At 34.9% G+C, this 16,486-nt stretch overlaps 1 protein-coding gene across 4 annotated transcripts in view; it reads right to left on the reverse strand.

Moving 5' to 3' along the window:
• Positions 1-16,486, reverse strand: part of RAP1GDS1 (Rap1 GTPase-GDP dissociation stimulator 1) — a 152,701-nt gene that overhangs the window by 32,010 nt on the left and 104,205 nt on the right. For 3 of the 4 annotated variants that reach the window (XM_037039119.1, XM_037039117.1, XM_037039121.1), the window contains 6 exons: positions 14,767-14,892; positions 6,067-6,210; positions 5,490-5,621; positions 4,249-4,383; positions 3,126-3,251; positions 2,223-2,362 (listed from right to left, as the gene is read on the reverse strand). In XM_037039119.1, coding sequence (XP_036895014.1) covers positions 2,223-2,362; positions 3,126-3,251; positions 4,249-4,383; positions 5,490-5,621; positions 6,067-6,210; positions 14,767-14,892 — 803 coding nt within the window. The remainder of the gene's footprint in view (positions 1-2,222; positions 2,363-3,125; positions 3,252-4,248; positions 4,384-5,489; positions 5,622-6,066; positions 6,211-14,766; positions 14,893-16,486) is intronic. The other variant, XM_037039118.1, reaches the window with a different exon arrangement.

Consider the following 16,486-nt stretch of genomic DNA (forward strand, 5'->3'; position numbering starts at 1 on the left):
AAAGGTTAAAGGTAAAGCGAGAATCTTAAAAGCAGCAAGAGAAAAGGAGACAGTTACCTAACAAAGGACTTCCCATAAGAGTATCAGCTGATTTCTCAAAAGAAACCCTGCAGGCAAGAAGTATTCAAAATGATGAAAAGTAAGGACCTACAACCAAGATTATGCTATCCAGCAAAGCTATCATTTAAAATGGAAGGGCAGATAAAGTGCTTCTAAAACAAGGTAAAGCTAAAGGAGTTCATCATTGCCAAGCTCTTATCACATGAAATGTTACAGCGACTTATTTAATAAAAAGAAGATCAAAACTATGAACAGTAAAATGATAACAAATTCACAACTATCAACAACTGAATCTAAAAAACAAAAACAAACTAAGCAAACCACCAGAACAGGAACAGAATCAGAGATATGGAGATCATTTGGAGGCTTATCAGCCAGGGGGGTGAAGAGGGAGAATGGATAAAAAAGTGCAGGGATTAAGAAGCATAATTGGTAGGTACAAAATAGACAGGGGGAGGTTAAAAGTAGTATTAAGAAATAGAGAAGCCAAAGAGCTTATACGTACAACCTGTGGACATGAACTTAGGCGGGGATTGCTAGAGGGAAGGGGAGTACTGGATGGGGGGAGGGGCAAAGGGAAAAACTGGGACAACCGTAATAGCATACTCAATAAAATATACTAAAAAATGCCTGCCGTCTCTCCTCCCACCTCAATAAATACTTATCAAAAAGCTACTGTATGAAGCTGCTTTGCCTGATAGAATGAGGGATAAGAGACACATGAAGCATTGTACTTGTATCATATGATGGGAGAGAATACTGAAAGCAACCTGTATGGAGCAGGGACTAGACCTTGGGCATTGTACTAGGTAGCTTATAGATATTAGCTCATTTTTATCTTCACAGAAAATCTCATTAGCTAGGTATTATCTTTAGTTTGTAGATGAGGAAACTGAAGCTCAGATTAAGTTGTGAAATTTGTCCAAAGTCAGTGATTAAGTGGTTAAGAAGTCCAAATTCAAATGTAGATTCTTGTGCTTAATATTTGTAGTCTATGCAGAAGTTTGTGTACTGAATTCATCAATGAATCTTTCCCTTCTCCTCCCGGGAGATTCCAAGTTAACCTCTAAAACATCACCCCTTTCTTGACACCAGGGTACAGCTGGTCTCTGCACTTGTACATGAGTGAAATGGTCAAAAGGATCCCCTTAGAAAAAAAGGTCATAAAAAATAAAAGGTACACAATCTAGACACTAAATCAGCAGCTGAACTGCTGGCCTGAGTTTTCATTACTGTGTTCCTTAAAATCCTTATTNCCAAATTCAAATGTAGATTCTTGTACTTAATATTTGTAGTCTATGCAGAAGTTTATGTACTGAATTCATCAATGAATCTTTCCCTTCTCCTCCTGGGAGATTCCAAGTTAACCTCTAAAACATCACCCCTTTCTTGACATCAGGGTACAGCTGGTCTCTGCACTTGTACATGAGTGAAATGGTCAAAAGGATCCCCTTAGAAAAAAAGGTCATAAAAAATAAAAGGTACACAATCTAGACACTAAATCAGCAGCTGAACTGCTGGCCTGAGTTTTCATTACTGTGTTCCTTAAAATCCTTATTTGTTCATATGCTCATTTACTCAACAAAACCAGCCATGTGCCAAAGACATAAGCAGCTGAACACAGCCATGAGAATAGATTTTGCCCAAGTTTGAGTTTTGAACATCAAATGTTACCCACATATCATTTAATTTCTAGTAGATAGCTTGGTTAGAGCCTAGCACCAAGATGTTTGACAGTGATGTTGCTAATGGTGACACTAATGGTGGTAAAAAAAATAACAGCCAAGAGCAGCCACCTCCACTCACTGAATGCTCACTGTGTTCCAGGTACCAACCACGTACTCTGTATCCGTGATCTCACTGAATCATCCTCACAGCACTCTCACCTAGGTATTATCCCAGTTTTTATATATTAAGATACTTAGATGTAAAGACACTTGACCAAGTAAATAGTGAAGATAAAATGTGAACTCATTTTGGCTTGATCCCAAAGCCTTACTCTTAACTATTATGGTACATGACAAAATCAATTTTTTTCAATCTTCAATCTTTAAAAAAGCTCAATCTTCAATTTTTTCCAGAATTTTTGATTAATGTATTTATATATAAATATAAAAAGGCCACTGACATGTTTTTAGTGAATGGCTTCCTCTGGAACTTACTTTTGATTTACTGTGTCGTATGAGTGCGGACAGCAGTCTGTTGGACTCCCCCATCACACCAGCATGATCTTTGGCTTCGCACCATTCCACCAGACGCTCCACCAATTTAACATTCTTTCCTAGCTGTTCAGCAGCTTCTGCTATAGGAAAGAAGGTAAACCACCAAGGAATGAATCACCAATAGGCAATCAACTGAAATAACTGGGAAAGATGAAAGAGTATAAAAGAAAATTATATGCTTAAAAAACACAACAGAATCTTATTAAAGCAAGAACTACAAACACAGCACTTCATATCTGATGGACTATCTGGCCTTTCCTATAAACTTGTGGACTATCATACAAAATACAAAAATAAGCAACTTCAAATTCTTTCAGGTCAGCCTGGTCGTCTATTAGTAAGTACTCTATCAAACTATAATAAAGGATTTTTAGAAGGTCTTTAAGGAATCCATATAGAGAAAGATTTTTAGAATTTATACGTGATTAATCTCAAAGAGTGGTTTTCATTGCTGTTTCTGTACACAGAAAATTGATCTCCCTGTTTGCAAAACAAATTTTTAAAAAAATGACTGTCACTGTATTGAAGCTGTTGATTTTGAAGATGTGGTAAAAATGGGTATGGAATGCTAAAACAAAAACACTTAGGAACTGCTCATTAATCAACCTAATGCTAGGACTATACACACTAATTAACAGAGGTGCTACAGTTTCCACTGAAAGTCAATTATAACAAGCATGGGAATAAATACACATGGGTTCTAAAAGCACTCTCTTTTTGACTCTACTTGCTGCTTATCTTTGTGATTACATAGTTCTGAAAGCTAGAAACAAGTCCTTCTTCAACTAGAGGCCCATCGAAACTATGAAACCAAAATGCACTTTGAGAAAGAACTTCTTTTACCTTGTGCATCTATTAACATTCTTAATGTTCCCAGAAGTTTGAACTGAACTGGGGGCATTTCGGATTTAAGGAATTTCAAAACTGCCTCTGTGACCCCAGCTGATAACATCTTTGCTTTATTTACAACTAAAAAGAGAAAGAGGAAAAAAAAGAGGTTAAAATGCTCTTAGCATTCTTGATGATAATTATTCAATTCAATACACATTTATTAAGGGTCTTATTATCTCTAACGCCCCATGTTTTACATTTTTCTATTACAAAAAAATCTTGCATCCTGTTTGTCTATAAGAACATAACATACAAAATCAAACCTAACCTCAACATACTTACTTAAATAATTTGTAAAGGAAATCTGACAATGTTGCCTTCTTGTTTACAAAAAACATAATCCCTAAATTTAATGTTTCTTTTTACCTGTGTTCTTGACCCTACTGTGATAAAATGGGTGTTACAGATGTTACTAAACGTCACCTGTATGTGAAACAAACTAATTTCATACAGAGTTTATGTTCAGATAGTTATACTACTTCATCTAACCAGAAATTTATTTTTAGAAAGTAGAATAAAAGAACAGTTTAAATCATCTCCTGTATTACTTCCCATGATAATGTAATTTCATGGCTCAAAAACTTTTAATCCAAAAGAACACATTAGGGCTATCTTTTAAAATTTAATCTTTATTGTATTTTTTCCATTACAATGTAGTCCCCTTTCACCCTCCTCCCCCCAACTATTTTTAAAAATTTTATGTCTGCTTGTAGGGAAAAAGAAACAACTTTAAAAGTAATTCTTTAGGGGATTCTGTTAATCGGTGCCATTTTCTTACCTAAACTGAAGATGCTTTAAAAAGCTTAACCATAAAATATGATACTCCAAAAATCTTGGGAGTTCACAGAAGGTAACAGAGTTATTTGAATGATCTGAACAAAGGAAAAGACTATGCTTGCATAATTGCAGAAAACTAATTTAACACATTATCTCCATTTACCAGTAAAAAAATGTTAATGATTTGAAGACTTTTTTTTCATGGTCAGGGCAGGTCTACAAGATGCATAAAGTAACTACATTACCAAAACAATGGATTTTATTTTTTACAGAGTTGCCTTTCACTCTTCAGCCTTACCTGGAATGGCCAGGTTTCTGAGGGCACTTAGTGCTGCGTGCTGCACTGTTACATTTCCGTCTTCAACATGTCTGTCCAGTAAATCCGTAAGTTTCTCTACAATTCCATTGTCTACCATATGGATACAGTTTCCATCTGAACAAAACAAAGCCTTTTTTCATCCTCTGTACAAATATCAATAAATATTTTGTAATACTGATACCTGATAATTATTTACATTAGTGAAAATGGAACCACAGGAAAAGAGAATGAATTCTAACTCTCCCATCAGATTTATAGATATTTTTTACTAAGAAGTCTGATTATAAAATTCTTAAAATAGATAAAATATTAAAAATAAAAATCTCTTTAACCTAACCTGATAATATATCAGAAAATGAAACAGTAAAAACCACATGCTTAGATGTCCACCGATAGCGAAGTATGCCAGAGTTCCGCCAATGTTACAGGTACAGTATTTTACATTTTGTTTTCATAGCCTATACCTAAATTATTTTTCAATGATAGAATTTCTGAAACATTTATAAAACAAGGAATATTAAAATGAACTGATATTTACCCCACATTTAGCTTTAACAGTCATCAATATTTTTCAAGTTTTAATTCCATCATTAAGGAGTTAGTGATGGTCTCCCAAACGAATGGAGAGAAAATCGAATGTCACCTATTCTAATAACAGTTCACACTAAACACACAAGCAGCCCCTATTCCCTACACATGGCATTAGTTTCTAGACTAGCAGCAGGAGTGCCACACTTCAGAAATACACGTGGTAGTCTGGTGCTTCTGAAATATTAAGCTACATTAAATATCCCACTGTAAACCAGAGAATTGGACACATTTAAGTTTTGTATGTATTAAAGTATGAATTAAGGCACAATAACCCTACAATGAAAACCCAGATTATTAAGTCCAAAATAAAAGCACCAGGCAAGAGATATATCCTCTCAGATCAGATGTTTATTAGAATAGGACTCGAGTGTATCGATCTCTGAATTACAGAGCACTCAAAGGACTTCATGATCACTGTTCATGATCTCTAAAGTACCAGAACTTAGCTGAATTGCCTAAAATATGTAATTTGTTAGTACAGTCACTACAAATATTTCAGATCTCTGAAAAATAATAGTAGCAGTACACATACATACTACTTATAATTCTGAACTGTTCAGTTTTAGTACATGTAATGTCAAAGAAAAATACAGAACATCTAACTTTTAAAAATAAAACAATATGCTTACCATTTCTGGCAAAATTTGCAATTGCCAATGCTCCAGCAAGCTGTAGCTGGTGGTTATTTGATGGAATCCAGGAGAGCACCCTTTGAAACACATTACCTTTTCCTCCTTCAAATAATTTTTGCATGGATTCATCTGGAGGTAAATAAAACGAACAGGTAAGAGAAAAATAATTCCAAATAATAAATCTGTATTTCAAAATGAATATCCAACTAGGACTATATAATATATAAGGGGAAAAGTAATGACTTCTTTAATAAATTTTTAGTAGAGACTGGACAAGACTTTAGAATTTTTCTAGTCTCAGTCCCAAGCAACCACCTGGCTTTTAGTCCTTGGGTGCCATAGCTGTCTCTTCTATATGACAGCTCTTTAAATATGAATGACAGTGAAGACTCTTCTTTTCCAGGTTTATTATTGTAGTCCTCTCCATATGTTTAAGATTTCAAAATCGTCACATCGACAGGATTTAATGAGATAGGAAAATGAGGACATGCCCGATACAGTGTTCACAAAAGAGACAATAAATTTTTAAGAATCTGATGACCATGTTCTTTGGTTGGTGTTCATTAGAACTTACCTCCAAGAAGTAATAAAACCATTAGATCTGAAGCAGTTTTGAGCTCAGCAATATCGTCCTCTTTGTCACTATCCACTTTCTGTTGAACAATCTCTAGCAGACATTCTACCAAGCCTGCTTCGACCAGCTGTAGTTTAATAGCATCTGAAGAATGTGAAAAAAAATAACCAAAACTTGAGATGAAGTTGGAGTTCTGGGATAAGGAACTCATTATGAAGAGAGAAAACAAGAAAATGCGTGATTAGGATAACATACCTTTGAAGATTTCAGTTTCAAAAGGAAGTGTCTGACAATACAGCCAAAATACAGAAAAGCTTTATTTCATTTTTGTATCTAAAATTACATTATATTTCACAATGTCTGGCATCACCTAAACAAACTGATTTTCAACTCTGAAGGTAAGTAATGCCATTCCACTGTTATTCCAGTTATGCTCATATTTAGAAGTCAATACTATAGGATATCCCAAATTGTTTAAAGTAAAACACACATACATATTACATAAAGTTAAAATATATCCATGAATGGAATTTGCATACAAAGTTATTTAAAAGTAAAAAGCTACTGGTAAATTTTAAACTGTATCACAAGTATATTTGGACGCATTTGAATAAATGTTATCTTTCTAGGGCAGTTTACTTTCTAAATTTTAAAAGTCATGTTTTTAAAAATGGCTTCGGGTTTTCATTAATCTAAACTTTCTTGGGTGATGATATATGGTGGTTCATTATACTATATTCTCTATACACATGAATTGGTTTTAAAATTTCCATAGTAAAAGGTGAAAAAGAAAAATAACTTTCAAGCTTTCTGATAGGTAACCAACAATGTAAGGAATTTTACAGACAGAATTTACATCCCAATTATATTCTCAAAAATTATTTTCATAGCAAATTCTACTCCCATCTCAAGTCAGTTTTGTTTGTACTACCCTAACAACTTAAATATTTTTTCATTACAGAACTTACATCATTGAAGATTTTATATGAGCATCCTTATCTGTCTCTTCCAGCAGAGCAGATGTTATACATATAACTCATTCATCTTTGTATTCTAACCTAATCTGTCTTACCAAAATGCTTTGTGTATACCTAAAACTATTTAGAATAAATGCTGACAATTGACCTTATGAATACATTTGCCACACAGAATTTTTAAATTTAAGTTTTATTTTTCAGTTGAACTTTATGTTAGTTATTGGTTTCTCTAAGCTATATATGCATGCATCTATAGCAATAGTAGTTTTGCGGTGTTATTTGAAAGAAACAAAGATTTTTAAAAATATTTAAGACTTTTTCTTTCTGGCAATTTTAATGTGTAAAAATTTAGATTTTTTTACAGTAGAAGCAGAAATCAAGAAAAAAATCCCATTTGATATAGCAAAAAGAAAAATAAAATACCTAGAATTAAACCTAACCAAGGAGGTAAAAGACCTGTATGCAGAAAACTACACAACACTGAAGAAAGAAATCAAGGAAGACACAAACAAATGGAAACATATACCCTGTTCATGGATTGGAAGAATTAACATCATCAAAATGTCCATACTACCCAAAGCAATTTACAGATTTGATGCAATACCTATTAAAGTACCAATGGCATATTTCACAGACATAAAACAAACACTTCAAAAATTTATATGGAATCATAAAAGACCCCAAATAGCTGCTGCAATTTTGAGAAAGAAGAATAAAGTAGAAGGGATCACAATACCTGATACCAAACCTTATTACAAGGCCACTGTAATCAAAACAGCCTGGTACTGGCATACAAACAGACACATAGATCAGTGGAACAGAAAAGAGAGCCCAGAAATAAACCCAACTCTCTATGGTCAATTAATATTTGACAAAGGGGGCAGCAACATAAAATGGAGTAAAAATAGCCTCTTCAACAAATGGTGTTGGGAGAACTGGACAGCTACATGTAAAAAAATGAAACTGAATCATCAACTTAGAACATACACAAAAATAATTCAAGGTGGATAAAAGACTTAAATATAAGCCATAACACCATTAAAGTACTAGAGGAAAACATGGGCAGAAAAATCTTAGATATTTCACATAGCAACATTTTTACTGATATGTCCCCCACAGCAAGGGGCATAAAGAATAAACAAATGGGATCTCATCAAAATTAAAAGCTTCTGCATGGCTAAAGAAAACAGCATTAAAATGAAAAGAGAACCAACTGTATGGGAAAATGTATTTGTAAATGGTACCTCAGACAAGGGTTTGATCTCCAAAATATGTAAAGAACTCATACAACTCCACTCTAAGAAGTCAAGCAACTCAACTAAAAAATGGGCAAAGGACTTGAACAGACACTTCTCCAAGGAGGACATACAGAGGATTCAGAGACACATGAAGATGCTCAATATCGCTAGCTATCAGAGAGATGCAAATTAACACAATGAGATACCACTTCACACCCATCAAAATGGCCATCAGAAACAAAGTAACAAACGTGTTGGAGAGGTTGTGGAGAAAAGGGAACCCTGGTTCACTGTTGGTGGGATTGCAGACAGGTACATCCATTATGGAAAACAGTATGGAATTTTCTAAGAAAACTAAAATGAATATGCCTTTTGACCCAGCAATTCCACTGTCAGAAGTATATACTAAGAACCCTAAAACACCAATCCAAAAGAACCTATGCACCCCAATGTTTACAGCAGCACAATTTAAAATAGCCAAGAGTTAGAAGCAACCTAGGTGCCCATCAGTAAATGAATGGATGAAAAAACTATGGTACATTTACACAATGGCATTCTATGCAGCAGAAAGAAAGCAGCAGCTCCTACCCTTTGCAACGGCATGGATGGAACTGGAAAGCATTATACCAAGCGAAATAAGCCAGGTGGTGAAAGACAAATACCATATGATCTCACCTTTAACAGGAATCTAAACAACAAAACAAACAAACAAGCAAAATATAACCAAAAACACTGAAATAGAAAACAGGCTGACAGTGTCCAGAGGGAGAGGGGAGGGAATTTCAGGGGAAAAGGGGAAGGGTTTACAGGGACAAGTATAAAAGACACATGGACAAAAACTAGAGGGGGTGGAAATGGGAGGGAGGTGGAAAGGGCTGGGTGGGTGGAGTGGGCTGGGCTGGGATGGGAGTAAAAGACAGAAAACTGTACTTGAACAACAATTAAAATAAAAAAATGAAAAATAATTTAAATTTTAAAATTTAGATTTTTTAAACCAGAAGGGCCACTGATCTTTAGAATATTATCTCAGAAAACACAGAATATTCAACCTGGAATATTTTTTAAAAAGGTACATTTGCACTGTGCCATGCTGAAAGTAGGGCGTTTCCTTGGTTACAGAATACTAGGATGTAGAAATGCGCAGTGACTGGAATGGAAAGCCATGATAAAAAGCCTAAAAAACACTAAGGAACCTTGAAGTATACAAAATCCTAATTGAAATGTTGGAATCACTTTCTTTGGCATATAAGGAAAACCAAAGATAGTCCAGAAATAAGTTTTCCAAGGTGTCATTCAACATACCTCACAATTATAAAAGAAGAAATAAAAACATTGGTGTTTTGAAACATTGCAAGGCTGGTTACAGGTAACTCTCAGGCATAAAAATGGACTGCAGGTTACAGTAAAACCTTCGTTCGGCCAAACTACCAAAGGAGATGAAAAACTAATTCCTCCCTTAAGAATAGGATCTAAGACAAAAGATACTATTCTTCAGAAAACTAAAAATATGTTAGGATTCAAGTTTCAGATCTCTCCTCTCATGGTTTGATTGTAATCACACGTATGTAGATGTGAGAGATTTAAATAGCCCTAATTAGGAGGATTAGCAAGGAATTCTGCTACAGCAGATAGCCAGCACACATCTATCATCATCATTCTGCCCAAGGACATCTATCTTTATCACTGCCCTTTACATATACATGTATGTATCTATCCATACATATATGTGTCATGTGTGTCTTTTAAAATGTTTTCTTAGTAAAAAAAAATCCCACAAATGCAGAAACTGCATAAAATATTCACTTAGTTTTTAAAAATTTCTTAAAAATTTTTTTTTTACTGTTCAATTATAGTTGTACCTGTTTTTTTCTCACATTACTCTCCCCTGCCCTCACCTCCCACATTCAACTCCGCCCCCCATTGTCTTTGTCCATGAGTCCTTCATACATGTTCCTTGACTTGACCTTTGCCCTTCTTCGCCTTATTACCCCCTCATCTCTCCCTTCTGGTCCCTGTTAGTTTGTTGTTTCCATGTCTCTGGTTCTATTTTACTTGTTTGTTTTGTTGATTAGGTTCCACTTACAGGTGAGATCATGTGGTATTTGTATTTCATCACCTGGCTTATTTCATTTAGCATAATGCTCTCTGGTTCCATCCACGCTGTGGTGAAGGGTAGGAGTTCCCTCTTTCTTTCTGCTGAGTAGTATTCCATTATGTAAATATACCACAGTTTTTTGATCCATTCATTTACTGATGGGCACTTAGGCTGTTTCCAGAATTTGGCTATTGTAAATAATGCTGCTAAAACATGCACTTAATTATTAATAAGCAAATAATTATGTAACTACCACCTAAATAAAAAAACTCACTGCCAATAACCCAGGAAGCCCCTCTGTGCATTCCCTTTTCTTATAACAAATCCCTCCTTCCAGCTCTCTCAAATCACTCTCCTGACTTTTATGGTAGTAACATCCAAACTTTATTGTTTCACCAAATAGTCACTTCTAAAAACTACAATTTAATTTTACCTTGTTTTAAACTTTATATAAATGGAATCTTACAATATACATTTTTTAGTGTTGGTTTTTCCTTTTCACATGTTTAAAAGATTCATCTACACTATTGGTTTTAAATCTGTATTTCTTTTCTTAATTATATATTTTCCATTATATAAATTACCATGATCTATTTATTCTCCTCTTGATGAATATGACTTGCAACAAATTTTTAATCATGTATAAATAATGCTGCGGTGAACTTTCCTATAACGGTTCCTGGTGCACATATTTCTGAGTACTGGTGTGCTCCTAAGAGTGGAATTACTAAATCACAGGAAACACATAGTTCCAAGTCAGCAGACACTGTTTTCTACAGTGCACCAATTCACACCCACCAGCACCTGATGAGTTTCCACTGCGACACCCCTTCACCAGCACTTGCTATTATCAGACCTTCTAATGGGTATTTAGTATTTTATTTTGCATTCCCTGACTATTAATGAACTTAAGCGTCTTTTTAGGTTTTGTTAGCCATTTGGATTTTATCTTTTGTCAAGTCTTTTCCACATTTTTCCCACTGAGATTTCTACATTTTTCCTAATGATTTGTGGAAGTTTTTACATATTGTACATGTAAACTTTCTCTCTGTTGCACGTATTATAGATATCTTCTCTCACCCACTGTGTTCCTTTCTCCTCTTAATGGTTTCTTAAGAAACGGAAGGTTTTACTGCTAAAATAACCAAATTGATCACTCTTTTTGTTTATCGTTAAAAGTTTTTTGCGACCTAAGAAAATTTTCCATATTCCAAGGCCACGATGATAGCCTCCTACCTTTATTTTAAGACAAGCTTTCAGGGGTTTTAACTTTCACATTTAGGTCAATAATCTACCTGAAATTAATTTTTAAAATATAGTATGAAGGGGGATATATATGTCTCTCCAACTGTATTGTTTTCATATTGCCAGTACTGTTTATTGAAATTGTCCATTCTGTACTGTTTTACAGTGACTTCTTTTTTAACCCCTAAAGTAAACATCTATTGATGTATCTATTTATTTCTGGGCTCTCCTATTGGTCTTCTTGTCCATTCTTATACCAATACCACACTGTTCTTTAATTACTATAGTTTTATCAGACAGGAAAGTTTAATTGTTGTTATACAGTAAAACAGTTCTGCTACCTTGCTATTTTCACAGAATCTTATCTATTCCTGGTCCTTTGGTTAGAACTTCACTGAGTCTACAGATCAAGATGAGGAGGTATAACACCATTACAGTATTGAAGTTTCCAATCTATGCATTTTCAAAGTCTTTTTTCCTCATATATAGTAATACAGTGTTTTGATTTTTTGTTTCGGCTAGCAATCTAACTAGTTCTGATTAATTTTAAAAAATTTATCCATATATTCTTTTGGATTTTGGACATAATCATATAATTTACAAATATTGTTTTATTTATTCTTTCTAATCTTTTTTCTTTCTTACTCTATTGCACTAGATAGTTCCTACAAGAATAAACAGAAGTAGGGATAATCCTTTTAATTCTCAATCTCAAAGGAAATACTTTTTGTTTCATCATTATGTTTTCTGTAGGCCTCTAGTATACGTACTTTTCATTTTCTTCCAGGGCTGATTTGCAAAGAGTTTTTAAAAATCATAAATGCAGCCCTGGCTGGGGTGGCTCAGTTGGTTGGGCACCATGAGCAAAACCAAATGTCAAGGGTTTGATTCCGGGTTAGAGCACATGCCTATGTCATGGGTCAGGACACCAGTTGGGGTGCATGTGAAGGGCACATTGATATTTCTCTCCTTCTCTTTTCTTCATCCCTTCCCCTCTCTCTAAAAATCAGTAAGCACATCTTCATTTGAAGATAAAAAATCATGAATGCAGTTACTTATATTAAATGCTTTTCTGAATGTGAGCTCACATAATTTCTCCCTTTAACTTTTTAAAAAGAATTTTATTTATTTTTAGAGAGAGAGGAAGGGAAGGAAAAAGAGGGAGAGAAACATCAATGTGTTGTTGCCTCTTGCACACCCCCCCACTGGGGACCTGGCCTACAACCCAGGAATGTACCCTGACTGGGAATCAAGCTAGCAACCCTCCCATTTGAATGAGTATAGGTGATTTTCTCAGTTTTTCATCTGAAAATAATTTTATTTTGCTTCAGTTTTGAAGGGTGTTTCACTGGGTTTAGAATTCGAGAGTGGCCTTATTTTCTTTAAGTGCATAAAAGATGCTTCACTGTCATCTGGCTTTCATTGTTAAGAAGTTAGCTATGGGTTGAACACTTGCCCCTTTTAAGATAAACTAGTTTTTTTCCTGGCTTTTTTAAGACTTTTGTCATTATTTTTCTACAATTTCAATATAATGTATCTGGATGGAAACTTCTTTCTATCTTGTTTTACATTCATTCGGCTCTTGAATCTTTGATATCTTTCATAATTCTTAGTAAATTCTCTACCAAAATTTCTTTAAATTTATCCTGTTATCCACCTCCTCCCACCCTTTTGGGGACTCCAGAAAATGTATATGAGAGCTGTTCATTTTATCCTTCGTAACTCTTATTTTATTTTATGTACATTGGTTCTTTTCTTTCTGGATTTCCTTTCAATCTTTTAGTTCACTGGTTCTCTAATTCAACTGTTTAACTCATAATTGATGAGTTCAACTGTCATTAAACTCATTCATTAGATTCCTAATTTGGGTTGTATTTTTCAATACAGGAATTTCCAATTGTTCCTTTTTCAAATCTACCAAGTCACTTTTTATAAATAATTTTCATTTTTCTTCTAAATTTTTAAAGCTCGCTTTTAACTTTTTGAACATAATAAGCGAAACTGTTTTGAGTCAGTATCTAATAATTCAGTATCTCCAGATCTGCTGCTGTTGCCTGTTTTTAATGTTGGTTCTTTCTTAGAATGTCGTTTCTTCATGTGTCTGGTCCTCTCTGATTATGTGTTAGAAACTGTCTTTGAAAAATTATTTACATGAGATGGTTTACTTACTCTGGTTCACTCTTATTCTTAGGGTATGTCCCTTAAAATTTTTATTCCCCAGGCAAAGGAGTTTACCAAGCCACATAGGCTTGGAACTCCAACTTTTATCCCCTTTGCTCCACAAGAGTACATAACTGGAGTTCAGCCACTCAGCTGCCTTTTTCCAGACTGGCATAAGAATGTGTAAACTATAGAAGCATCTTTGCCAAAATTTTAAAGTCAAAGAAACTTGGACAGTAGCCTTGGCCAACACATACACACACACACACACACACACACACACACACACATGATGGGGAACGCCCCATAAAACCTGGAATTATCTTCTGGAGGGTGGGACCCTTGTAGTACAGGAACCCATCTATACTGGCTGGGGCTGTTATGAGAGGCTGTGTCCAGCTTCAGTGAATTTTTTTTGAAGATTCTTTCAAGGCCTTTTCCCATTTCATGATGGGTGGTTTACGAGCATGCCTGCCCACACTGCATTAAGTGTTCAGCAGTTTTTGACTAAAACCAGTATGACCCCCATACCCTATCCTCCCCATTCACTGGATCTCACCCCAAAAAACTTTTTTTGTTTACCCAATGAAAGAAGTTCTCAAAGAAAATATCTTGCTGATGTGGAAAAGGCGAAACAAAAAAATGGCAGAAGCACTGAAAGACATCATTTTAATGAGTTCAAAAATTGTTTTGAGCAGTGGAAAAAAGTCTTGATAGGTGTATTGCATCAAAGGGTATGAGTACCTTGAAGGACTGAAGTTTAAATATGTAAGAATAAACACACAATTTTTAATAAATAAATTCCAGTTTTATCGGGTTCCCCCTTGTAGTTATGAAGTAGACAATGTAGCTAAAGTTGGAGATATCCAAAATAAAACTTGTATCATTAACAGAACAATCAAGTAGCTGGCAATTAAGTAATGTTAGAAAAAATGGAAAAGGCCTACATGATTAAAAAAATCAAGACATGCATTTACATTCTCACCATTTTCTGCTAATGGAGCAAGAACTTCAAAAATCATTTCCCTCTTATCATGTTCTATTTGTTTCTTAAAGAGCTTTACCAACTCTTCAGCAATGTTTGTACTGGCAAACTGTTCTTTACTGGACTCTACAAGGAAAAAGAAAGAAAAATTTAGGGTAAGCAAACAAAATTAAACACAGAGATTGTTTCCAATTACTTTCAATACTTTATCATTATGTACCATTACTGATAAACATAAACACTCTTCATATATAGGATCAAATCCACTTTTTGATGTTCCTGTAAAGAAAAAATGTCCAAGCCTTTACAGAAAATGTTCTAATCCATTTATATTCAAGGCTGTAAAATTTTTCAGTACCATTACATACAAGTAACCATAGCAACAATAAAATTACTAAGTTTTAAATTCAGTTTCAAAGATTTTAGTCAAAGAAGAAAAACTACAAAAAAAATTACTCCGAATAGACAGAACTTTATGTGTTGAATTAAAGGTGACTTATGTCATCTTTGCATTTTTAAAGTAATGCACTTTTGCAGTGATCCTGATATGCCTAATATTAAAGACCAATTCTTCCCATGTACTCGGGGTCTCATTCCTTCTCACCTCTTCTGCATCTCCAACCTCGCCTCCTGACTCTAGGAGCCTAACCATCAGCATTTAAATATACATTAGTATTTCTCACAGAAAAAGGAATGTGAAAAACAAACACTTCCTCTATTCCACTTTTCCTCAAATACCATCCAATCTATTTACCTTCAGAAAAAGAGTTTCTTAAAACAAAAAAGGTTTTATTTATTCATTTTTAGACAGGGGAAGACAGGGAGAAGGAGAGGGAAAGAAACATCAGTGTGTGGCTGCCTCTCCCATGCGCCCCACTGGGGACCCGGACCGCAATCCAGGCCCCTGCCCTGATTGGGAATTGAACTGGTGACCCTTTCATTTGCAGGCCAATGCTTAATCCACCGAACCACACCAGCCAGGGCCAGAAACAAATTTCTTGATAGTCCTGTTTACATAAACTCTCGTCATTTTTTAACTCAAATGCATTACTAACTCACTTCCAACTAGTTGTGGCCCACATCTACTCTGTAGTTTCCTTTGTCCCTCCTTTTCCAAGTTCCAGTTACTTGGGACTTGATCCTTTGCTTTCTTACCTCTTCGGTCTTTAACCCGAGGCAATCTAATTCTATCCCACTGTATCAAAACAGTAGTTACACAATTACATCTCTAGCCCTCTTCTGGACCCCAGGCTACTTACTTACCAGGCCATTTGATATCTCCATTTAAATGTCTCTTGAATTCAAACCCCGTATCTAAAATGGACTTTTTAAAAAATTGTATCTTTTGATTATGCTATTACAGTTGTTCCATTCCCCCTCTTTATCCCCCTCTGCCCTCCACACCCCCTCCCACACGTATTCCCTGCCTTTAGTTCATGTCCATGAGTCATACATGTAAGTTCTTTGGCTTCTACATTTCCTATACTATTCTTAACCTCCTCCTGTCTGTTTTCTATCTATCATTTATGCTAGTTATTCTCTGTACCTTTTTCCCCCTCTCTCCTCCTCCCACTCCCCTGTTGCTAACCTCCCATGTGATCTTCATTTCTGTGGTTCTGTTGCTGTTTTAGTTGTTTGCTTAGTTTGTTTTTGTTTTAGGTGTGGTTATTAATAATTGTGAGTTTGCTGTCATTTTACTGTTCATGTTTTTTATTTTCTT

This window comes from Sturnira hondurensis, unplaced genomic scaffold, assembly GCF_014824575.4.
Source record: "Sturnira hondurensis isolate 20B ecotype Veracruz unplaced genomic scaffold, ASM1482457v3 Scaffold0025168, whole genome shotgun sequence".
NCBI lineage: Eukaryota > Metazoa > Chordata > Mammalia > Chiroptera > Phyllostomidae > Sturnira > Sturnira hondurensis.